Below are 25,485 nucleotides of genomic sequence, written 5' to 3'. Positions count from 1 at the left end.
ATAGTTTTCCTTTTCCGGAATGTCAAATAGTTGGAATTTTGCAGTGTGTAGCCTTTTCAGATTGAATCCCTTCACTTAGTAATATGCATTTAAGGTTCTTCCACGTCTTTTCATGGTTTTATAGCTAATTTCCTTTTTACTACCAAATACTATTTCATTGTCTGGATATACCACAGTTTATCCACTTGTCTACTGAAGGACATCCTGGCTGCTTCCAAATTTGGGCAATTATAAATAAAGTTGCTTTAAATATCCATGTGCAGATTTTCATGTGGACATAAGTTTTTAGTTCCTTTGGGTAAGTACCATGGAGGGTGACTGCTAGATGGTATGTAAGAGTATGTTTAGTTTTGTAAGAAACTTCCAAACTATCTTCCAAGGTGGCTGTACCATTTTAGATTCCAAAATATTGCCAGTGGATGAGAGTTCCTGTTAATCCATATTCTCACCAACATTTATTTGTGTTGTCAGTGTTCTGGATTTGGTCATTCTAACAGGTGTGTTGTACAATCTCATTGCTGTCTTACTTTTCCAATTCCCTGATAATATATGATGTGGATGGAGTATCTTCATGTGCTTATTTACCATTTGTATACCTTATTTGGTGAGGTATCTGTTAGGTCTTTGGCCCATTTTCTAACAGGTGCTTTAAAAATTTTTTTTTTGCTTGTTTTATTGTTGAGTTTTAAGAGTTCTTTAAGAGCTTTATTGTTGAGTTTTATTATATATCATGGACAATAGTCCTTTCTCAGATGTGTCTTTTGTAAATACTTTCTGCCATTCTGTGGCTCGTCTTTTCATTCTCTTGGCAGTGTCACTCACAGAGCGAAAGTTTTCCACTTGTATCAAGTCCAGCTTGTTGATTTCTTCCTTTACAAATTTCACTTTTGGCGTCATATCTAAAAAGTCAACACCCAACCCAGGATTGTAGATTTTCTCCTGTTATCTTCAAGGAGTTTCATAGTTTTGTGAGGTTTCTGATCCACTTTGAGTTAGTTTTTGAGAAGCATATAAGATCTATGTTTAGACTTTTTTACATATGAATGTCCAATTGTGCTGAGCACCATTAGTTAAAAAGATTATCTTTGCTCCACTGTATTGCCTTTGCTCCTTTGTCAAAGACCATTTGACTTTATTTGTGTGGATCTATTTCTGGGCTCTCTAGTCTGTTCCATTCATATATTTATCTATTGTTTCACCAATATCACACTGTTTTGATATTGTAGTTTTACAGTAAGTCTTGAAGGCAGGTAATATCAATTTTCAAACTTTGTTTTTCTTAAATATCATGTTGGCTACTCTGGGTCTTTTGCTTCTCCAACAAAAACTTTAAGAATCAGTTTGTTAACATCCACAAAATAACTTCCTGGGATTTTTTTATTGGAATTGTTTTGAATATGTAGATCTAGTCGGGAAGAACTGACATCTTGACAGTACTCTTTCTATCCATGAACATGGAATATAACTCCATTTATTTAGTTTTTTTTTAAATTCCTTTCATCAGAGTTTTATACTTTTCTTCATATAGATTTTGTACATATTTTGGGCAGGGTGATAATGCAAATAGTATTTTGCCCTTAATTTCAAATTCTACTAGTTCATTGCCAGTACATAGGGAAGTGATTGACATTTGTATATTAACCATGTAACCTGTAATGCTGATGCAATTGCTTATTAGTTCCAGGAGCATATTGATTATTTATGATTTTCTACATAAACAATCATGTCATCTGTGAGCAAAGACAATTCTATTCCTTTTTTCTAAATCAATGTATCTTTTGTTTCTTTTTTCCCCCCTCAGGCTTTATCTCTGACTGTCTCTCAAATTTGAAGGGCTATTTTGCCAGATAAGGAATTTTCAGTTGACAGGTTTTATTTTTCCCCCTGCACTCTGAATATATCCGTTTACTGGCTTTTGGCCTACAAGGATTCTGCTGAGAAACTGCCTATGTTTACTAAGGATCCCTTGTATATGACGAGTATCTACTCTTGTGCTGCTTTCAGGATTTTCTCTTTGTCTTTGGTTTTCAATAGTGTGATTATAAAGTGTCTTGAGGTTAGTCTCTTCTGGTTTATCCTACTTCAAGTTCATTAAGCTTATCAGATCTGTAGATTCATGTATTCCAGCAAGTTGGGAGCCACTATTCTTTCAAATATTCTTCCTGCCCCCTTTTTCTTTTCCTTCTGAGATTCCCACAGTGTGTGTACTGGTCTAGTTCATGTACCTGACTGATCCCTTAGATACTGCTTGATTTTTCTTCATTCTTTCTGTTCCTCAGATTTGATAATTTAAACTGTTCCATCTTTAAGTCTGCTTATTCTTTCCTTTCTCTTATGTTTGATGAAATCTACTTTTGAACCCCCTGGTGTATCTTTCATTTTAGTTACTGTATTTTCAGGTGCAGAATTCCTTTCTGGTTCCTTTATATAATTTCTATCTCTTGAGAATCTTGTTTTCTTCATACATTGCTTTGCTATCTTTGTCTATAGTCTATATCTTCCTTTATTTAACTCTTTGAGTATCCTTAAAACAGTAGTTTTAAAGACTCTGATTAAGAAAAATGGGAATGGGAGCTTTATTAGCTACATTTTTCATCAATTAATTTTATTCTTTCAAATGGACCATACTTTATTTCTTTGTAAGCCTTGTGATTTTTTTGTTGTTTAACAATGAAAATTTGAATCTTATACTGTGGTAACTCTGGAAATCAAATTCTCCCTCTTGCCCAGGGTTTGCTGTTGTGTTTTTTTTTCCCTCAATTGTTGTAGGGTAATTCTGTGCTGAGGTAAATCTGAGGTGAAAGCTTAAAGTCTCTTAGATCTTTTTCTGAGCCTACATCTTTTCTTGGGCATGGGTGATAGTTTTCTAAATTTCCCTCTATTAGTGGTTGCTTTTGAATGTCAAAACAAAAACAAAAAAAGACATTCAGACAGTATGGATGAAACAATGGCCGTCAGACTCTGGCTGTACTTTGTTGATCAGAGGCAGTTAGCAGTCAGAATACAAACTACAATATTTGGAGGACAAGGTCCTCATTGCCTATTTTGGATCCAGCAAGTCATACCAGAGTCGGGGTTGCCATCTTCCCAAATGCTGGTCACAGGGCTAGGGGTGGTGGAAGATAGACAGCTGCTACTACACAAAAGGCTGACATCAGCCAATATTGACAATTTACCCGACATGCTTTCCTCTGGAAGCTTTAAGTGTTTAAAAAGACTGTAGAGTTCCAAAACTGTCAATACAAACAATTTCTGAAAATACAATCGTTGTTTAAGTGGTGAGACAGATACCTACCTGTTCCTTCCCACTCTGTTATCTGCCTGACATTACTCTCCTTAGTGTGTTTATTTTAGGGCACCAAGCAAGGCATCCAGGAAGTTAATGCTTCAAAGACCCAAACTCCCCGATGGCTTTCAGGGGAAGGTTTTTAAAGACAGGGTGAGGAAGACCAAGATCAGACGTGTGGTTACCAAGGTGGAAGGAGGGAGGGAGAGGGATGGACTGGGAGTTTGGGGTTGTTCTATGCACACTATTACACTTAAAATGGATAAACAACAAGGTCCTACTGTATAGCACAGGGAACTATATCCAATTGTTTGGGATAAACCATAATGGAAAATATGGGAAAAAAGAATGTATAACGGGCTTCCCAGATGACTCAGTGGTAAAGAATCTCCCTGACAATGCAGGAGACGCGGTCCCTGGGTCAGGAAGATCCCCTGGAGGAGGAAATGGTAACCCACTTCAGTGTTCTTGCCTGGGAAATCCCAGGGACAGAGGAGCCTGACAGGCTACAGACCACAGGGTCGCAAAGAGTAGCACAGGACAACTGCGCACCAGCAGCACGTGTATATGTGTAACTGAGTCGCTTTGCCGTACAGCAGAGATTGCCACAATACTGTAAACTGACTATACTTCAACAATAACAACAAAAAAAGACAGGGTGGGGGTGCGGGATTGTGGGGTACATGATCAGCTAGTTCTCATTCTGTTGATTTGTTGGTGGTGAGGTATCAGGAGTTAATTTTGGTTTCAATGGGTATGGGGTATCTGTGCTTATGGGCAGCACACAGTTAACTTCTTCCACCTGGTGGGGGTTTCAACATCACCTTTGAGAGATGCTACTGCCCTCACAGGGTCTCTATCATGAGATTTGAGAATCTTCCTTCTGCACTTGCAGTTTTGAGGCCTTGTTTCAATAAACATCTAGAACTGTCTGTACTCCTCAGTGCCTGCCCACCAGCTGGCCTTCCTCTCTTTATCACATATTTAATGCTGTGTGTCAGGCACGTGTGATATACTCTTTCGTTTTGTGTTGGTTGTATTTTCTCTAGGGGTCGTCTTAAGAAATTACTGTAAGCTAGCCAGCAATAACTTTTTAATGGTTGCAGAGTTCTTCTTTGTATCTTTGGAAAGCAACATGTGTAACTGATGCCCTATTGTTGGACATTCATGGTGTTTCCTTCTCTCTTTCTTCTCCTCTCTTTTCTCTTTCTTCCTCTTCCCCCACCTCTTTTCTTCCTTCTCCTCCTCAGGGGTTACTTTTTAAAATGTGATTATTTTGAAATTGTATTCTGAGATATGTCATCATTTAGAAGTCTGCATAACTAAGTTAATCAGGTTTTCAAGGTGACCAATGATTCATGATGTTACAAAAGCATGCATGACAAAAGAGCCATTCAAAGTGGAACAAGTTCAGTGACTTTTAATGTAACAGAGTATGAAAGGCATTGACATATGGTTTCAGATTCCACATTGCAACTAACTTTTAAAAAACTACCACTGGTTCAACTTTGGTTAAAATCAAAGAAGAAGACCTACTTTGGATAATATCAAAGAGGAATAAATTCCAGTTATCTGAAAAGGCTATTAAAACATGTCTCCCTTCCCCGGATTTTATTATTCTATTTTAACAACAACAAAAAAAAACACAAATGACAAGACTGAATACAGAAACATATGAGAATCCAGTTATCTCATATAAAACAAAACATTAAACAAATATGTAAAACTTTAAGACAAATACTACTCTATTAAGGAATTTTTTGCTTTGAGAACTATATTTCATAAAAATATTTATGTTAATATAGAATATTTATTATTGTTATTTTAAATGAATAAACATTTAATTTCTTTCAGCTTTACTTTTAAATTCAATTTAATTTTTTATTAAACATTTCTTGTTAAATGAAAGCTAACAGAATTCATTGCCAATAGACCTGCACAAGAAATATTTAAGAAATGAAGAGCATTGTAAATGGTAAAAATGAGAACATTTTTATAACTTTCTTTTTCATGTTAATTGCTTTAAAACCTAATTGCCTAAAAAATAATAATAACAAAGGATGGGAGGAGATGAAACTTTACTATAGTAAGGTTCTTATCCTATACATGTAATGATGTATCATTTGAAAGGAGAGTATATGTTACAATGTACACTATAAACCCTAGAAGACTAGTTTAAAAAAAGAGATACAACAAGCCAATTAGAGATAAAACAGAATCATTACAAAAACTAAGCTGGTTCAAAAGAAAGTAGGAAAAAAGAAGAAAGAACAGATGAGACAAATAGAATATAAGATGATAGATTTAAATCCAATCGATACTTACATTAATGTAGATGGTCCAAAGATATGTTAGAGCAATTAAATAATCCTTCAATTAAAAATACATAAATTTTTTAAAAGATAAGAATGTTTATAGTGGGGAAGGTTGTGGTGAGGGAGGCAGGGGATGCAAAAGGTATAAGGGAACTCTGTACCTTCCACTCAATTTTGCTTGTAACTAAAACTCTAAAAGGTAAGTCAATTAAAAAAATTCACCCCTCATTATTGTAATTACATACTTGTCTGCCATCTCTGAATTAAGGTCTGGAAAGGCAGGGACTATATATATTGTCTTCTCTGCTATATATCAGTGCAAAATTTTTCACCATTATCTACTGATCTCTAAATATACTCCTCCAAGGAAAAATAATAATAAAAGAAACAAACTCTGAAAATGACTTAGAATACAAAGTAACTGTAAATAAACAATAGATGTGCAAGAAGAGCATATAGACATTTTATCTTTTAAGGGAAATATGTCTAATGAGAACAAAATTAAAAGTACCACATGAATACCCAAGAAAGACATACTTTGAGATTTTCAGATCATGATAAACTCTCTAGTTTTTCTTTGAATAAAACTAATTCTTCCCTTATAGTAACCAGTCAAAAAAGACTTGTTTTCCTAAAACTCATTCTCCAATTAGAAAGTTGATCAGATAATTATTCTGAAAATATCTATACAAACGCAAGACAGATTTTTCAAGAAACACAAAGCAATAGTAACTCAGCTCTGCAATCACTGTACAGGACAAAGCATAACCATATTTTTATAATGTATTTAACTGGCATAGTAAAAGTTCGCTCTGTCATCTCTTTTGAGATAAATAATAGTCTTTTGTAAAATTAAAGCTAAAAAAAAAAATAACCAGCTAATCTAAATTATTTTCCCCCAAAGGAAAAACTCTAAAATATTAATGTGTTTTATTTCCATATCCTTTACATAGTTTGAGCAGATTGTTTAACACATTAACTCACTAAGAACCTACTATGCCACAAAATATCTGGAATCTTTCCAAAGATAACTTTAACAGACCTAAATATTTTTAATCTAAGAGTACACATTTGTGGAAATTACTTCAAAAGGGGAAAAACAAAAACCTATCCTACTGAATTATTCCTTAACATACTTATTGTAAAATTGTCCCACTTAATTCCTCTTCTTTGGCTTCTTTTTACTATTTTCATTGTTCTATAATTTGCTAACATACTAATTTTTAAATGTTCCCAAATGTCTAATTAGTAACTGTTTCCAGTGAACTTAAAATCAAGAACAAAGCAATGTTTGACAGATACAGTACCTCACAGAGGATGTTCTTGGCCCGTGATCTCTGGAGTCCATTACCCAACCAACATGACACTCTAGAGGGGGATTTGTACTATGTCTTGTTTTTCTCTTTCTTGGACTCTAAGGAAAAAAAAGTCAAACATTGCAATTACTTTCAGTAGTGTGAAACTCACAAGTAAATTAAAACCCTCTGACTATAAACCAACTCAAACATTTTCATACTGTGGATGACACATTGTGAAATCATATGAAGTCACAAAACTCAAACATCTCACATACAAGTTACAAAACTTAGCAAGGCTAAGATTTCAACACAAGGATTAAAGAAAACACAGCTTAAAATGATTCTTTATTACACCTTCTGATCATCTTTAATTAACACTATCTATTGTAAAGAACTTATTCCTTAACCTGAGAAGACATCACTATGATAAAATATCATTTTTTAAACAAATTCCTGCAACTTAAAATACAATTTTTTTATTGTGATAGAAACTAAAAAAGTTTCATTTTGTAATGGTGAAGTATACAAAATGTAGGCTGTATATTTTTGGTGTTCTGTGTACCTTTACATCAATGGCTTTGGGCTCTTTAACAGGATAAAATCTTGGTGTTTTGTTTGGATCTTGTAATCGAGGTGTTCGCGGTGTCTTGGGTACCCTTGCAGGGTAAATTCTGGGAGATTCTGGAACTGCTGTGGGCAATGAACGGGCCACTGTTGCTGAAGATACTTCTGAAACATCAAACAGCTTCTGAGCTAATTCATCAGTCAAATCTGCAAAAAAAAAAAAAAAGTTGTTAAAAGTATTTCAGTGCAAAAAAAATTATTTTATTACTGAGAACAAGGATAATTCTGAAATTCTCTATTCTCAGAGTACTTTTTCATTAGAAATATTTCAAATATACAAGAAAGAATTTAAAAAGAAAAAACACCTGTCTACACATCATCTAGATAACTACATTTTAATTTTGCTTCATTGCAAACTTTTTTTTTTTAAAGAAAAATATGCCTAATAACCTTTCCTAATCCCATTTTGCTTTTCTTCCTCAGAGATAACCAGGCTCTTAAATTTGATATTTTTATCTATTACTCTATATATGTAATAATATTATTTTGCATAATTAACTTGATATAAATGGCATCACAGTATAATATCATTTTGCAGGCTTTTTCAGTCAATATTTTGTTTGTGACCATTACTCAAGTTCTATTCATATAGCTTTGGTTTATTCATTTACACTGCAGAATATCATACTGTATACAAATATTAAAATTTATTCATTCTCCTGAAGATAGTGTTTTTACATTTTTGGTATAATCAATAGTGCCGCAGTGAACATTGCTGAACATGTCTCTTTGTACAGGTATGAGTACTTCTCTAGGGTTTATATCTGAAATGGAAATACTGGTCAAGTGCAATGTGTATCTTCTGGTTTATTAAATACTGTTTGCCAACCTGCCTTCTATAGTGATTTCACCAGTTCATACTTTGACTAGCAGTTATCCTGGTCAAGGCTAGGTTTTGCTTAGACTTTTAAATATTTCTCCATCTCATGGGATTTAAAAGGTATTTGCATTTCTTTGGCTACTAATGAAGTTGAGCATATTCTTATATAGTTAGCACTCAGATTTCCCTTGTGTGAGCTTGCCATTCACATCCTTTTGATTATTTTTCTGTTGGGTTTTTATTAATTAGTTTGTGAAAATCTTAAGGTAAAATACTAAGTAAAGCAAGCAGACAAATCAAGTTAAAGTGTCAAAACTGCAGGCTCTATTTCTACGTGGTTTCTCTTCAGACTTATCAACTTCTTCTGATTCATACAATAAACTTTTCACTCAACAAATATTACTGAGTACCTAATACATTCCAAATACTATTTAGACACAAGTTTGTAAACTCAAAAGGGAACTAACCCACTCTGTTACTTAGTCTCACCATCTTGGTATTTTCCTTCCTAGTCCATGATCTTTACTGTTGCCAGAATAATTATTCTGAGGAGCAATTTAGGTCATTTCACATTTCTACTTAGAAAATCTCAGGTTTTCCCCACTGCCTCTAGGAGAGGCATAGGTTCTTTATTTACCATGGCATATAATACTCTCCTGATTTTGCTTCAGTTTTGCTTCTATTGTCATTCTCCATTTCAATGTTGGTGCCCCAAATAGCAACCTACTTGTTATTCCTATTTTCTGTTGCTCTTGTTTTCTTGTGTCATATCTTTTCTTATGTTTTTTTCTGTATCTAAAAGTCCCTTTCCCTCATCTTTTTACACCCAATTAGACTCATATCATTGCTTTAAAATCCAGCACAAATTCTGAGTACTTTCTCTGGGAATGTGTAGCATTATTCAAACATCTTCTACCAACAGAATTAATCATTAATCAATTATTTTTTGTGCCACCTCTGCATTTTTATCCATTTATTCTTAGATTTGTTAAATTGAAATTTATTTTCTTATATATCTTCCATTAAATGCTAGCAGTAAATATAAGTACTTCTCTGAAAGCAAGGGCCACAATCTATATATGTACACCAGGATCTACAATTGTGCCTAGGAAAAAGTATATCCCCACCCAATGGCTGAAAAACTTAACTGAATTGTGTTAATGGTATTTTTTTGTATGGTAAGATGATACACAATCTCAGGGGTTAAAAGTAGGAGCGTACACTGAAAAATATGGTAAATCCAGTGCCCTTGTAAAAGCAATATTCAAAGATCTAGGAGCAGTAACAACCCAGAAATAGTAAGCTTCCTAGCATCTAGATTATGGCTTCTAAATTCCACTTCCCACTGATCAGTCTTCTTAAAAAACAAAAAGTCTGAAGCACAAAGTATTATAAAAGCCTAGGAAATCTTGAGCCAGAAAGCAATGAAGTTAAAAATGAAAATATTAGCATGGTTCATGAAGACATAGCAGCAAACTTTAGGAGACACTGCCAGTCAAAACAATGACTGAATTGGCCTAAGAACATCAAATAAACAGACCCTATGAGTTCATAATTGTTCCTTTAAAACTTAATCATATTTCTAGGCTGCTATGGCACCAACTCAATATTCTGAAAATGACCAATAGAATACAAGGAAAGAAAAAAGAATTTAACCTTTTTTGTAAATTGAATTCCAGAGTAAACAAAGAGTTAATTAAAAGAAAAAATTCTTCCTTATAGACTTGTAGGTTAAGAAATATAAAAGGAGTAACAAAATTAGAAGATGACTATTTTGCAACTCTACTGAGACAGAGGATGAGGAAAATATTCATCAATAGATGCTTAAATCATTTGGTAAAATGCTGAGGAGAGATTTAATGGCCCATGAAAGAAATAATTGCTATACTAACTTCTGTAAAAGGAAAAACTTCGGTTTTGAGAACAACACTTTGAAGAGAATAAAAAGACAAGCCACAGAATGTCAAACAGTATTTGTAGAACACACATATGATAAAGGACTGTTATCCAAGCTATACAAAGAACTATCAAAATTCAACAACAATAACAATAAAAACCTGATTAGAAAATGGGCCAAAGACCTAACAGACACCTTACCAAAGAAGATATATAGATGGCAAAAAGCACACGGAGATACTTCATATCAGATATCATCAGGGAACTGCAAAGTAAGACAACAATGAGATTCTGCAACACATCTATTAGACTGGCCAAAATCCAGAACTCTGACAACACTGGTAAATGCTGGTGAGAATATGAAGTAACAGGAACTCTCATTCACGGTGGTATTGTAGAAATGAAAAATGGTACAGCCACTTTGGAAGAGTTTGGAAGTTTCTTACAAAACTAAACATACTCTTACATACCATCAAGCAGTCACCCTCCTTGGTACTTACCAAAAGGAGATGAAAACTTACGTCCACACAAAAATCTGCACATGGATATTTAAAGCAGTATTATTTATAACTGCCCAAATTTGGAAGCAACCAGATGTCCTACAGTAGGTAAATGGATAAATAAACTGTCATATACCCACACAGCGGATAATTATTCAGTGAAATGGGCTATCAAACTATGAAAAGACACAAAAGAACCTTAAGTGCATATTACTAAGTGAAGGGATTCAATCTGAAAAGGCTACACACTGCAAAATTCCAACTATTTGACATTCTGGAGAAGGAAAACTATGGAGATGATAAAAAGACCAGTTGTTTCTAGGGGCCGGTGGCAGAGATGAATAGGTAGAACACAGAGCAAATTTTTAGGGCCGTGAAAATGCTATATATGACATTATAATGACTACATCTCATCATACATTTATCCAAATCAACAGAATATACAACACCAACAGTAAATGCTGGGACTTCCCTGGTGGTCCAGTGGTTAAGAATCTTCATCCCAATGCAGGGAACATGAGTTTGATATATGGTCTGGGAAGATTCCACAGGTCACAGAGCAGCTAAGCCCAGGAGCTACAACTATGGAGCCCACATGCTGCAACTACTGAAGCTCACACGCCTAGAGCCCATGCTCTGCAACAAGAGAAGCCACCGTGATGAGAAGCCCTCACACAACAACTAGAGTAGGCCCCACTCACTGCAAATACAGAAAGCTAACACATAGCAACAAAGGGCCAGAACAGCCAAAAATAAATTCAAAGCATTTTAAAAAGAATAAGAAAAACAGAAACTGAAAAAAAAAAAGTAAATGCTAATATAACTATGGACTTTTGCTGATTATGATGTGTCAACATAGGCTCATCAATAATAACTCTGATGTGGTCTGTTGCTCTGAGAAGGCAACCTCTTTCACCAGATGGGTAATAGCTAGTAAGCTAGGGTCATATTAAAAAGCAGAGACATTACTTTGCCAACAAAGGTCCCTCTAGTCAAGGCTATGGTTTTTCTAGTGGTCATGTATGGATGTGAGAGTTGGACTGTGAAGAAAGCTGAGCACCAAAGAATTGATGCTTTTGAACTGTGGTGTTGGAGAAGACTCTTGAGAGTTCCTTGGACTGCAAGGAGATCCAACCAGTCCATCCTAAAGGAGATCAGTTCTGGGTGTTCATTGGAAGGACTGATACTGAAGCTGAAACTCCAATACTTTGGCCACCGCATGCGAAGAGCTGACTCACTGGAAAAGACCCTAATGCTGGGAGGGATTGGGGGCAGGAGGAGAAGGGGATGACAGAGGATGAGATGGCTGGATGGCATCACCGACTCAATGGACATGAGTTTGAGTAAACTCCGGGAGTTGGTGATGGACAGGGAGGCCTGGCATGCTGTGGTTCATGGGGTCCCAAAGAGTCGGACACGACTGAGCGACTGAACTGAACTGAGGGTCAGGGTGTAAATGTGAAATCTCTGTACCCTCCTCTAAATTTTGCCATGAGCCTAAAACTGCTCTAGCAACAAAACCCTTGGCGGGGGGAGGGATGGGGGTGAGGGGCTGGGGGGGTGGGGGGATGGCTGGGGGAAGGTTAAGGGAAACTGTATGATGAATAGATCGGGCTGATAACATCTAAACTCAATGATAACATCAGCAAACATGCTCAGGGGCTTCAGTCGTGTCCAACTCTTTGAGACATCATGGACTATAGCCCTCCAGGCTCCCTTGTCCATGGGATTCTCCAGGCAAGAATACTGAAGTAGGTTGCCATTTCCTTCTCCAGGGGATCTTCCCAATCCAGGGGATTGAACCTGAGTCTCCTGTGTCTCCTGCATTGCAGGCTGATTTTTCACGGCTGAGCCACAGGGGAAGCCCAAGATAAGTACATGGGAGTTCATTAACAGTTCTCTCTGATTTTTTTCTCTGCTTTTATTTTTATCTGAACATTTTCATATTAAAAAGTTAAAGTTTTATTTCAGTTTTACATTTATTTTATTCCAGGTTTAATTCAGTCTGAATTTGACCCATCACCAAGAGCAGATATACCAATTTTATGAAGATTAGTATTTATAGAGTACTTTTTGTTATCTCAAAAGAAACATTTTACAAAATTTGTATAGCGTATCATTTACCAATTTATTATATTTTGACAAAAAATTACCAAAATTGTTAAGAAAATTGCAAGTACATAAAATATATTCAGTACAAAAATTATATTACTAGAAATATAAGTAGTTAGGAAATAAGAGTATATTAAAAGTATTTTTTTTATAAAATACAAAGATGACATATGAATATCATTTAGATATTGTAACTTCTTTTTAATTAAAATCATGGGCCATCTCTTATATGTGAATGTTCAAAATAGCATTTTTCATAATAGGCAAAAGTGGGAAAAAAATCCAAATATACACCTATTTCTAAATGGAAAAACAACATGAAGTATGTCCATATTACAGAATACTACACCTTACAAAAAGGAGAGAAGTACTAACATAAGCAACAAAATGGATTAATGTCAAAAATATTATATTAATTGACATCCCCTTCTCCTCCTGCCCCCAATCCCTCCCAGCATCAGGGTCTTTTCCAATGAGTCAACTTGTCGCATGAGGTGGCCAAAGTATTGGAGTTTCAGCTTCAGCATCAGTTCTTCCAATGAATACCCAGGACTGATCTCCTTTATGATGGACTGGTTGGATCTCCATGCAGTCCAAGGGACTCTCAAGAGTCTTCTCCAACACCACAGTTCAAAAGCATCAATTCTTCGGTGCTCAGCTTTCTTCACAGTCCAACTCTCACATCCATACATGACCACTAGAAAAACCATAGCCTTGACTAGATGGACCTTTGTTGGCAAAGTAATGTCTCTTGCTTTTTAATATGCTATCTAGGTTGGTCATAACTTTCCTTCCAAGGAGTAAGTGTCCTTTAATTTCATGGCTGCAATCACCATCTGCAGTGACTTTGAAGCCCCCCCAAAAAAAGTCTGACACTATTTCCACTGTTTCCCCATCTATTTGCCATGAAGTTATGGGACCAGATGCCATGATCTTAGTTTTCTGAATGTTGAGTTTTAAGCCAACTTTTTCACTCTCCTCTTTCACTTTCACCAAGAGGCTTTTTAGTTCCTCTTGAGTTTCTGCCATAAGGGTGGTGTCATCTGCATATCTGCGGTTATTGATATTTCTCCTGGCAATCTTGACTCCAGTTTGTGCTTCATCCAGCCCAGCGTTTCTCATGATGTACTCTGCATATAAGTTAAATAAGCAGGGTGACAATATACAGCCCTGACGGGAACTTTTAGCATGATGCAATTTAAAAATAATTATGGGAGACTTCCCTGGTGGCCCAGTGGCTAAGACTCCATATTCCTAATGCACGGGGCCTGGGTTTGATACCTGGTCAGGGAACTAGATTCCACATGCTGCAACTAGGACCCAGCACAGTCAAATAAAGTTAAAAACAGAAACAAAACAACTGAATTATGGCACTGGTGTACAAATATACAAATTTACTGACATTAATCACACTATACACTTAAAGTGAGTTAATTTTGTGTAAATTATACCTCAAAAAAGCTTTAAAACAGAAGACCAGGCTGTCTGCTCTTTGGGAACCTCAACTGTGATCATCTACCATACAGTTTCTGCTAAAAGTTTATCAGGGAAGTCTGATATTTCAAGGATTAGGCTAAAGTACTAATTTTCGAAGTGTAGTCCCAACCAGTGGGAACAGCAAGAGAACTAGAATTAGAAGTGGAGGCTGAAGATGTGACTAAATTGCTATAATCTCATAAGAAAGTGGTTTCTTAAGATGAGATCCACTTTTTCCTAATGAAGATGCTGTGAAGAATGTCAAAATGACAACGAATTTAGAATACTGTATAAATTTAGCTGATAAAGCAGTGGCAGGATTTGAGAGGACTAACTCCAATTTTGAAAGAAGACCTACTGTGGGTAAAATGCTATCAAACAGCATTGAATGTCACAGAGAAATTGTTCATGAAAGGCACAGTTAATCAATTCAGTGGACTTGACAGTTCTCTTATTTGATGAAACTGCCACAGCCACCCCAACCTTCAGCAACTACAACCCTGATCAGTCAACAGCCATCAACACTGAGCTGAGGCCCTCCACCAGGAAAAGGATTATTATAACTTACTGATGATGGTTATCAATTTTTTTAAACAATAAAATACTTTAAATTAAGATATGCTCAAAAAAAAAGATATGCTCATTTTTATTTTAGACATAATGCTATTGTGCACTTATAGTGCACAATATAGACCACAGTATAGTGCACACATACTGTATATAGACTGTAAAACCAAAAATTCATGTGACTTGCTTCATTGTGGTATTTACTTTATTATGGTGGTCTGGAACCAAATCCATAATATCTTTGAGGTATGTCTGTATCTCTAAAGACCCTACAAGCATTGAAAGAATAAAAAAGGAATATTACTAAAAACAACCCCCAAAACAGACAAACTCTTTATATATAAACTACAAAAGTTCACTCAAGAAAACCTAGATTACCTAAATAGGCCCATGTCTCTTTAAAAAATTAACTAGCAGTTAAAAACATTCCAACAATTCCAGACCCAGATAACTTCACTGGCAAATTCTACCACTCCTATAAGGAATCAATAATAACAATTGTATACAAACTCTTCTAAAATACCGAAGAGGAGGGAATGCTTACTAACTCAGTTTATGAGGTAGTATTCCCTGATACCAAAATCAAGCAAAGAGAATCCAAGAAAAACCAATATTCTTCATTCTTCTTAAAAAAAAGCAAATGGAATCTAACAGTATATAAAAAGGGTAATATGTCATAGTCAAATAAGGTTTATCCTGGGCTCATCATTTGAAAAGAAATCAATGTAATTCACAACATAAATAAGCTAATTAAGACAAAACATGTAATCATTTCAAAAGACCCAGAAAAAAGATCCTCCCCCTCAAATCAGCATCCATTCATAATTAAAAACTCTCAGGAGAATAGCATTGCAACATGTATATTACCATATGTGAACTAGATCACCAGTCCAAGTTTGACGCATGAAACAGGGCACTCAAAGCCACTGCACTGGGACAACCCAGAGGAATGGGATGGGGAAAGAGGTTGGGGGGGGCGGTTCAGGATGGGGGACACATGTACAACCATGGCTGATTTATGTCAATGTATGGCAAAAACCACCCCAATATTGTAAAGTAATTAGCCTCCAATTAAATAAAATTTAAAAAAAAACTCTCAGTACACTAGAAATAAAATCTACAACTAATATCATACTTAATGGTGAAAGACTGAATGCTTTCCTCCTAAAATCAAAAACAATGCAAGGATGTCTTATAACTTCTATTCAACACCATGTTGGAGGTCCCACTCAGTGTAATAAGGAGAGACAATAAATGAAAGTATATAAAAATAAGACATGAACTGCAGCTATTCACAAAAAACATGACTGTGTCAACATGATCAATGCAGAAATCAATCAATATAAAATATATCAAAGAATCTATAGAAAAAGCTACTAGAACTATTACTGGTAAAGTTTATCAATATCACAGGATACAAAGCTCTATTAGTCAGGATTCTCCAGAGTAAAGGAACCAACAGGATAGAAAAGAAGATTAATATGAGGAATTGGCTTACAAGATTATGGAGGATGAGAAATCCCACAATCTGTCATCTATAAGCTGGAAACAGAAAAGCCAGTGGTGTAATTCAGCTCTGAGTCCAAAGGCCTGAGACCTACGGGAGTCGATGATATAAATACCAGTCCGAGATGAGATGAGATGTCCCAGGTCAATGAGACAGCAAAAAAGGAGCAATTTCCTCCTTCCTCCACGATTTTGTTCTATTCAGACCTTCAATGGATTCGATGATGTCCACCCATACTGAGGATGGCAATCTACCCTGCCCAACAATTCAGATACTTACCTCACACAGAAAAAGAGTCACAGAGACACCCAGAAGCAATGTTTAACCAGACATCTGGGTATCCTCTGATTCAGTTAAACTGACACTTAAAATTAACATCACAAAGAATAATATGAAAAAAATCTATCCTATTTCTATATAATAGCAATAAACAATGAATAATAAAAAATTTCAAGCATCATTTATAGTAACACCAAAATACTTAGGGACATAGCTAACAAAATGTGCACAAAATACAACAAAAACTATATAAAACACTGAAGAACAAATACTTAAAAGGAGAAGTATACCATATTCATAGACTGGAAGATTCAATACTGTTAAAATTTTATATCTTCCTAAACTAAACTGTAGATTAAATGCAGTTCCAATCAAAATACTAGTTGGAGTTTTTATAGACATTGATAAGCTATTTTTATAATTTATGTGAGAATGCAAGGAAACTAGAATAGTCAAAATATTTTGGAAATAAAAAGAGAAAAAAGGTGGACAGCACATATTGATTTTAAGATTACAATTATAAGGACTTCCCTGATGGTCCAATGGTTAAGAATTTGTCTTCCAATGTAGGGGACATGGGCTCAATCCCTGGTCAAAAAATTAAGATCCCACATGCCACAGGGCAACTAAATCTATGCACTGCAACTAGAGAGCCTGTGTACCACAACTAGAAAAACCCCCTGCAGTGCAACAAAGACCCAACACAGCCAAAAAAGAAAAAAGTTCTCCTCCTCAATAGGCACTCTTTTTCTGGCCACAACACGTAATTTTTGCAGGATCACAGTTCTCCAACCAGAGATTAAACCAGGCCACAACAGAGAAAGCCCTGGATCCTAACCACTAGATCACCAAGGAACTCCCCAATAGGCATTCTTAAAAGATGAAAAGATAATCTTTAGATTGGGAGAAGATATGTGCAAATTACATAGGTAATAAAGACTTGGATTAGAATAAACAACTCTGAAAGCTCAGCAAGGAAACAACTAAAGAAAAAAACAAATCTCAAAATACTTGAGCAATCACTTCACCAAAGATATACCAATAGCAAAAAAAAAAAAAACAAAAAAAAAGCTCAGCACTGTTAGTCATAATAAGACACTACTACACACCTAATAGAAAGGCAAAAATAATTTAAAACATCACAATACCAAGTGCTGATGAAGACATGGAACAATTTGAACCCTCATACATTACTGGTGGGGATGCAAAATGACATAGCCACTTTGGAAAACCATTAGACAGTTTCTTATAAAGTTAAACACACTTACCACATGACCCAGCAATCCCACTCCAAGTATTTACCCAACTGACATGAAAACTTATCGTCTTATCAAAACCTATAAGCAAATATTTATAGCATCTTTATTCACAATCACCAAAAATTAAAAACAACCCACATGTTCTTCAACTAATGGTAAATTGCTTACATCCATGTGATGGAATATTACTTACCAATAAAAAGGACACACAAAATATAGGTGAATCTCAAATGCATTACAGTAAATAAAAGCAGACAGACACAAAGGGTTACACTCCATACAATTCCATTTATATGATATTTCGGTAAAGGCAAAATTATAGGAGTAGAAAACAGAAAACAGGCTGCCAAAGGCTAGGCATGGGCTTGGCTACAAAGAGGCATAGGAGAATTTGAGTGGAGTAATAGAACTGTGCTGTAATTTGAGTAGGTGGTAATTGCAAGACTATGCATTTGTCAAAATTCCCAAATCTGTATATGCAAAAAGTGAAATTTACTGAGTATAAATGATAGCTTATCTTTTAAAAAAAGAAATAAAAAAGACAATTCTGGATCTCTGTAAAGTGGAATGAAAGGAAACGGACAGATTAGGAGTTATTATAATTAACCAATGTAAAATGATGGTAGCTTTTGTGAGAATGATAGAGAAGATGAGAAGTGGTTAGGTTCTGGATATATTTTAAAGGATAATGGAAATAATCTGCCAAGGAATAAGAAATAAGAGGTTGAAAGAGAAAGGGATCAAAAATAACATCAACATTTTTTTTTCCCTGTACAACTAGAAAGATAATTAATATCATAGAGATGTGGAAGTCTGGGAGAATTCCTTGGAAAGAGGTGGGAATTCAGACTTTCAATTTTCACCATATGAAGTTTGACATGTTTATAAAATATCCAAGTGAAACTGTTGATATACAGTTATTTATTCAGAATATAGGATGGAGTCTGTACATATAGATTTGATACTCGAGTCGGACACGACTGAAGCAACGTAGCAGCAGCAGCAGCAGCAGCATAAGGATGCCATTTAAAAACATGAAACCAAATACCATTACCTGCAGAGTTACTGAGGATCAGAAGGAGAAGAAATTTGAAGAGTAAGTGCTAAAGCATCGAAAGCCTGGGGAAATGGGAAAGAAGCAGCAAATGAAAGACTCCATGAAGTTGAATGAGAACTAAGCAAACAGTGTCTAGGAAGAAGAATGTTTCAAGACAAAGAATGATTGATCCAATGCTGTCAGGAAAGATGATGATTGACTTGACCCGTCTTAAACACAGAGATCTCTAGAGGCACTATCTAAAGCTGATTTGGGGTGTGAGGGGCGGAAGCGTGTTTGGATCAGGTCTAGGGGATAAACAGGAGGATAGATATTAACGACAGTGAAAACAATATACTTTTTTTTTTTTTGCCTCAAATTCTATTTTTTAAAGCAACAGCAATTCTTTTTTTTTACTATCAGTGTTTTACAGCATTTCCCATCCTTTTACCTTTCAATCTTTGTGTATACTTATGACACACAAACAGCATAGAGCTGAATATCCTTTATATCCAATCCGTAACTGTCTTTCTAACCGAAAGCTAATCTATTCGACATTTCTTAGCAATATATTGGATTGATTTCTGTCTTCTTAATTTGTGCTTAATTTTTTGTTCATATTTTTAAAAATTGGAGAGTATAGCACATGAAGGTTTATACACACACACACACAGACGTCAAAATACAGTTGATTTAGACTGGCATCCTGAGTCTGGGCCGTCTCGGAAGGAGAGGGGGGAGGCCGCGGCCAGCTGGAGGCGCAGTCATGCCCCGGTATTACAAGGACAAGCCGGAGGGCGGAGAGTGCCTGGGCGTGAAGGAGGATCTGGGCGTGTGTCTGCTGCAGTCTGATTGTGTGCTCAAGGAAGGAAAATCCCCTCGGCAGTGTCTGAGGGAAGGAAACTGCAAAGCTTTGAAATACTCATTTTTTGAGTGTAAGAGATCAATGTTGGATGCCAGATCAAGATTCAGGGGAAGAAAAGGATATTGATACTACTATGTTCAAACCAAGATGAAAACAACAAAGGACTCTGGTCATTAAACCAGAGAAGCCAAAATAAGAAACATACTTTTTGTTACATCTGTTCAGGTGGACCAGTTTTTTCCTCCATGAAACAAGAAAATGGATGAGTTCTGGTTTTCAGTAGGTATAAATGATTCTCTTGCTCTAAGTTATTTTTAGAATAAAAATTTAATTGAATAGTTGTGAGCTGAGAACATAATAGATGTGTTTTAAGAACTGTTCTGAAGCACAGGGAATGGAAAGATTGATAGTTTCCACTGACTTCTCAACCAGATGACACAATTTGTGCATCCTTTGTCAGTACTGTGGAGGCCAAGGGTGGGACTGTGAGAATCAGCATGCAGCCTGATGAGAAAATATCCATCTGGAAGGTGTAGGCTAAAACTTTCTTTTATTCAGATTGTACTATTTAGTTCCAAAATAAATTGTGTTTGATTGCTTGGTGAAAAATAAAATAAAATACAGTTGATTTAGAAATGAAAATGAGAACAAGAAACTAAGCATGGAAAAAATTCAAGCTTTCCAAAAACACTGTATTAAAAAAATATCTTTTGGTAAATATCTGAGACTTTACTTAAAGAGCATAATCATTTATACCCAGGTTGGTACCCACAAGCCCACCAAGGCCAAACCATAAATTTCAGATGCAGGCAAACCATTTGCAGATTCTCTAGATAGAATTCCTTCCGTTTCTCAGGAATTAAACACTGTATATATATTAAACACTATATATATATATATATAGTGAATGAAGCACAAGCTGGAATCAAGATTGCCGGGAGAAATACCAGTAACCTCAGATATGCAGATGACACCACTGTTATGGCAGAAAGCAAAGAAGAACGAAAGAGCCTCTTGATGAAAGTGAAAGAGGAAAGTGAAAGAGCTGGCTTAAAACTCAGCATTCAGAAAACTAAGATCATGGCATCTGATGCCATCACTTCATGGCATATAGATGGGGAAACAATGGAAATAGTGACAGACTTTATTTGGGGGGGGGGGGGCTCCAAAATCACTGCAGATGGTGATTGCAGTCATGAAATTAAAAGACGCTTGCCTCTTGGAAGAAAAGCTATGACTAACCTAGACAGCATGTTAAGCAGAGATGTTACTTTGCCAACAAAGGTCCGCCTAGTAAAAGCTATGGTTTTTCTAGTAGTCATGTATGGATGTGAGAGTTGGACTATAAAGAAAGCTGAGCACCGAAGAATTGATGCTTTTAAACTGTGGTGTTGGAGAAGACTCTTGAGAGTCCCCTGGACTGCATGGAGATCCAACCAGTCCATCCTAAAGGAAATCAGTTCTGAATATTCATTGGAAGGACTGATGCTGAAGCTGAAACTCCAATACTTTGGACACCTGATGCAAAGAACTGACTTATTGGAAAAGACCCTGAGGCTGGGAAGGATTGAAGGTGGGAGGAGAAGGGGATGACAGAGGATGAGATGGTTGGATGGCATCACCGACTTGATGGACATGAGTTTGGGTGAACTCTGGGAGTTGGTGATGGACAGGAAAGCCAGGTATGCTGCAATTCATGGGGTCGCAAGGAGTTGGACATGACTGAGCAACTGAACTGAAACACTATGTTAAATTTTTAAAATTAATTCCCCTTGCTCTTTATGGTTTCTAAAAGCTATCCATGTATCCATGAATTTTATATAAGACTAAATTTAGTGAACTGATTTTTTTTTTACATCCTCTGCTTTTAAGATTAAACCATTTTGTCACAAATAGCTTTAGATCTTTTATTTTCCACTACTGCATATTTTTCCTTTATGTGAATATATGACATCTTATATTCTATCAATAGGTGCTTTTTAGTTTCCATTTGTTTTTTATATTATGAACAATGCTGCTACAAATGTTCTTTTTGGTAAGCATTTGCAAGAGTATCTCCTGAAGTGAAACTGTTGGCTTATCATATGGTATATCACTGTGGTTTTAATTGGCAAATCTCAGCAAAGTAAAGAGTATGGTATCTTTTCATATTTATTGCCATATAATTTTTGTCTATGTGAAGTTCGAGTCTGTTTCATTTACTACTTCTTCTACTGATGTTAATCTTTTTTCATATTGATTTATTCATATCTAAGTATAGTTGATGTACAATATTTTATTCATTTCAGGCATACACCATGGTGACTCAACATATTTATGAATTTTATTCCATTTAAAGTTAATACAAAACAATGGCTATATTCCTATGTACTGTACATTATAATGTATAATGTAGCTTATCAATTTTATACACAGGAGTATGCTTTTCCTAGGGATTTCCCTATGGCTCAGATGGTAAGTAATCTGCCTGCAATAAAGGAGACCTGGGTTCAATCCCTGGGTCAGGAAGATCTCCTGGAAAAGGAAATGGCAACCCATTCCAGTATTCTTTCCTGGATAATTCCATAGACAGAGGAGGCTGGCGGGCTACATCCATGGCATCGCAAAGAGTTGGACACAACTAAGCAACTTAACACACACACGTTTCTCCTAATCTCATACCCCTATCTCCCCTACCCCACTCCTTCCCTCTAATTCTTGTTACCTTTATGCACTTTGGGACTTTATCTCTTTGGGACATAACAATTTAGGAATGTGCCCATGGTATGGTATTAAGTAAAATGAGTAACATGAAGAGTGGCAGATATGATGCAATTAAAACTGCATATGGGAGAATATTTATTTTTTGGCAGTGGAAGATACTGATGATTGACCAGATCACTGTCTTTAAGAGGGCTCCATTTTCAAATGAGTAACATGTATTTTTGTAGCTGTGAACCATATCCTCTATGCTTTTTTCCTTTTGAAAGTAGAGTGCTATATTTTTTCCTTTTGCGCAGAGCAACACATTAGCCCAGTTAACAATAAAAATTATTGATATTATCAGGGGATCAGAGTGTAATCTGTAGTTTATTCCAAGACTTTGCATATTTCTTTAATAGTTCTCATAGGATATAATCCAAGGTGCCAAACCAAACAAAGATGCTAACATGAAATCTTTATTTAAAATGTGGTCACTTCTAAGCAGACATTTCTCCAAAGAAGACATACATATGGCTAATAAACATGTGAAAAGCTGCTCAACACTGCTCAACATTAGAGAAATGCAAATCAAAACTACAATGAGGTATTGTCTCACACCAGTAAGAATGGTCATCATCAAAGAGTCTACAGACAATAAATGTTGGAGAGGGTGTGGAGAAAAGGAAACCCTCCTGCACTGTTGGTAGGAATGTAAATTGATACAACCACTATGGAGAACAGTATGGCAATTTCTTAAAAACGATGACTAAAACCACCACATGACCCAGCAATCCCACTCCTGGGCATATACCCTGAGGAAACCATTATTGAAAAACACACATGTACCCCAATGTTCACTGCAGCATTATTTACACTAGCTAGGACATGGAAGCAACCTAGATGTCCACTGACAGATGAATGAATAAAGAAGTTGTGGTACACATACACATAAGTGCATACTGGAATCTTATTCAGCTATAAAAAGGAACACGTTTGAGTCTGTTCTAATGAGGTGGATGAACCTAGAGCTTATTATAGAGTGAAGTGAAAGAGAAAGACAAATATGGTATATTAACACATATATACAGAATCTAGAACGGCATCACCGACTCAATGGACATGGGTTTGAGTAAACTCCGGGAGTTGGTGATGGACAGGGAGGCCTAGTGTGTTGCGATTCATGGGGTCACAAAGAGTCGGACACAACTGAGGGACTGAACTGAGAAAGATGGTACTGATGATCCTACTGCAGAGCAGCAGAGGAGATGCAGACACAAAGGACAGACTTTTGGACACAGTAGGGGAAGGAGAGGGTGGGATGATTTGAGAGAGTAGCATTGAAACACATGCATTACCATATGTAAAAATAGACAGCTGGTGGAAATTTGTTGTATGATGCAGAGAACCCAAAGTCAGCGCTCTGTGACAACCTGAGAGGGGTGGGATGGGGAAAAGGGTGGGAGGGAGGGGACATGTGTATACCCATGGCTAGTTCATGTTGACATATGGCAGAGACTATCACAATATTGTAAAGTAACTATTATCCAATTAAAAATAAAACAAAAACGTGGTTACTTCTTTAACCATGAAAAAAATACACATGCTAACTCTGACTTCAATAATCACTTTAAAAGACTCTGAGTCACTGAATTTTAAAACTGTATTGTATAGCATAGCATAATTTATTAAAAAGTTAAAAGTGGATTCCAGGAATTTAAATAAATAAATAAAATAAAATATACCTCATGGGACTCTAATTCTATGATGTAGGGAGGAGCATAAATTGTTAATTTTAATGTATTCAAATTAAACAACATGAAAAATCTTATAATTACTCTGAACATCCCTAGTGGAATACCCTAAGAACATTTTTAAAGTTTAAAAGTATAAAGTTTTGAGGGAGGAGCCAAGATGGCGGAGGAGTAGGACGGGGAAACCACTTTCTCTCCTACAAATTCATCAAAAGAATAACTGAATGCAGAGCAAACTTCGCAAAACAACTTCTGATCGCTAGCTGAGGTCATCAGGTGCCCAGAAAAGCAGCCCATTGTCTTCGAAAGGAGGTAGGACAAAATATAAAAGATAAAAAGTGAGACAAAAGAGCTAAGGACGGAGATCCGTCCCGGGAAGTCTTAGGCGGCATTGCTTGGGGTAGGGTCCGGGCCTGAGTGCCCTGAGGACAATCGGAGGGAGCTTCTGTGAGTTGCCAACTTGTTGAACTGTGGGAGACCAAAAGAGAGAGAGTAAATTAACCGGCCCGAACACACTGCCAGCCGTTCGCAGAACAAAGAGACGGAGACAATCCAGAGAAGAGCTCGCAGGCTGCGGACCGGCCCTGCCCCGCCGGAGGCAAGAGGCAGGGGGGAGGGGAAAGTCGCGGCGAGACACAGGGCGCAGGCACCCGACCGGCGCGGGCGGGGACTGGGGCTGGGGACGCGGAGGGCAGAAGGCGCACACACCCGACTGGCGCCAGCGGAAACTGAGACTGGGTCCGCGGAAGGGACGGGGCGCGCCACACCTGGGGAGAGTGCGCCCACCGAGCCCCTGGCTGCCTGGACCGCTCTGACGGGGAAGGCACAGAGAGCAGGCGCAGCTTTTCATTCCGCGCTTTTGTGGAACACCCGAGGGCTGGAACCTCGCGCAGCACGGGGCGCGCTCCATATAGAACAGCCGGGAGCCTGAGCAGCGCAGAGGAGAGAGCAGCGTCAGCCCCTCCTGGCAGCCCCAGCCCATCCCCGCGGCGCAAGCCCGTCACCACAGCAACAACCTCTCCCGGCAGCGCAAGCCCCTCCCCGCAGCGCCAGCCCCTCCCCACAACGCCAGCCCCTCCCCGCAGCGCCAGCCCCTCCCCACAGATGCAAGAAATGTTTAATAAAGACCTAGAAGAAATAAAAAAGAGTCAATTAAAAATGAATAATGCAGTAAATGAGATCAAAAACACTCTGGAGGGAACCAAGAGTAGA

General features: G+C 36.8%; 2 protein-coding genes across 7 annotated transcripts in view; one reads left to right on the top strand and one right to left on the bottom strand.

Annotated features, from left to right (window-relative positions):
* The window catches only part of LARP1B (La ribonucleoprotein 1B), a 139,645-nt gene that overhangs the window by 28,161 nt on the left and 85,999 nt on the right, over window positions 1–25,485 (bottom strand). For 2 of the 6 annotated variants that reach the window (XM_061142328.1, XM_061142329.1), the window contains exons 13-14: window positions 7,462–7,670; window positions 6,909–7,015 (exon numbers count right to left, since the gene is read on the bottom strand). In XM_061142328.1, coding sequence (XP_060998311.1) covers window positions 6,909–7,015; window positions 7,462–7,670 — 316 coding nt within the window. Of the gene's footprint in view, window positions 1–5,631; window positions 5,657–6,908; window positions 7,016–7,461; window positions 7,671–10,471; window positions 10,505–25,485 lie in introns of those variants that run through there. The other 4 variants (XM_061142330.1, XM_061142334.1, XM_061142333.1 and 1 more) reach the window with 4 other exon arrangements.
* LOC133055779 (cytochrome c oxidase assembly factor 5-like) lies at window positions 19,742–20,362 on the top strand. Its single transcript, XM_061140890.1, has one exon. It carries the CDS (start codon window positions 19,742–19,744, stop codon window positions 19,964–19,966), a length of 225 nt encoding a protein of 74 aa, XP_060996873.1. The 3' UTR covers window positions 19,967–20,362.

This window comes from Dama dama, chromosome 5 (genome assembly GCF_033118175.1).
Source record: "Dama dama isolate Ldn47 chromosome 5, ASM3311817v1, whole genome shotgun sequence".
Classification (NCBI taxonomy): domain Eukaryota; kingdom Metazoa; phylum Chordata; class Mammalia; order Artiodactyla; family Cervidae; genus Dama; species Dama dama.
Note: the sequence above shows the minus strand (reverse complement) of the source record. Positions and strands in the feature narration are given on the sequence as shown.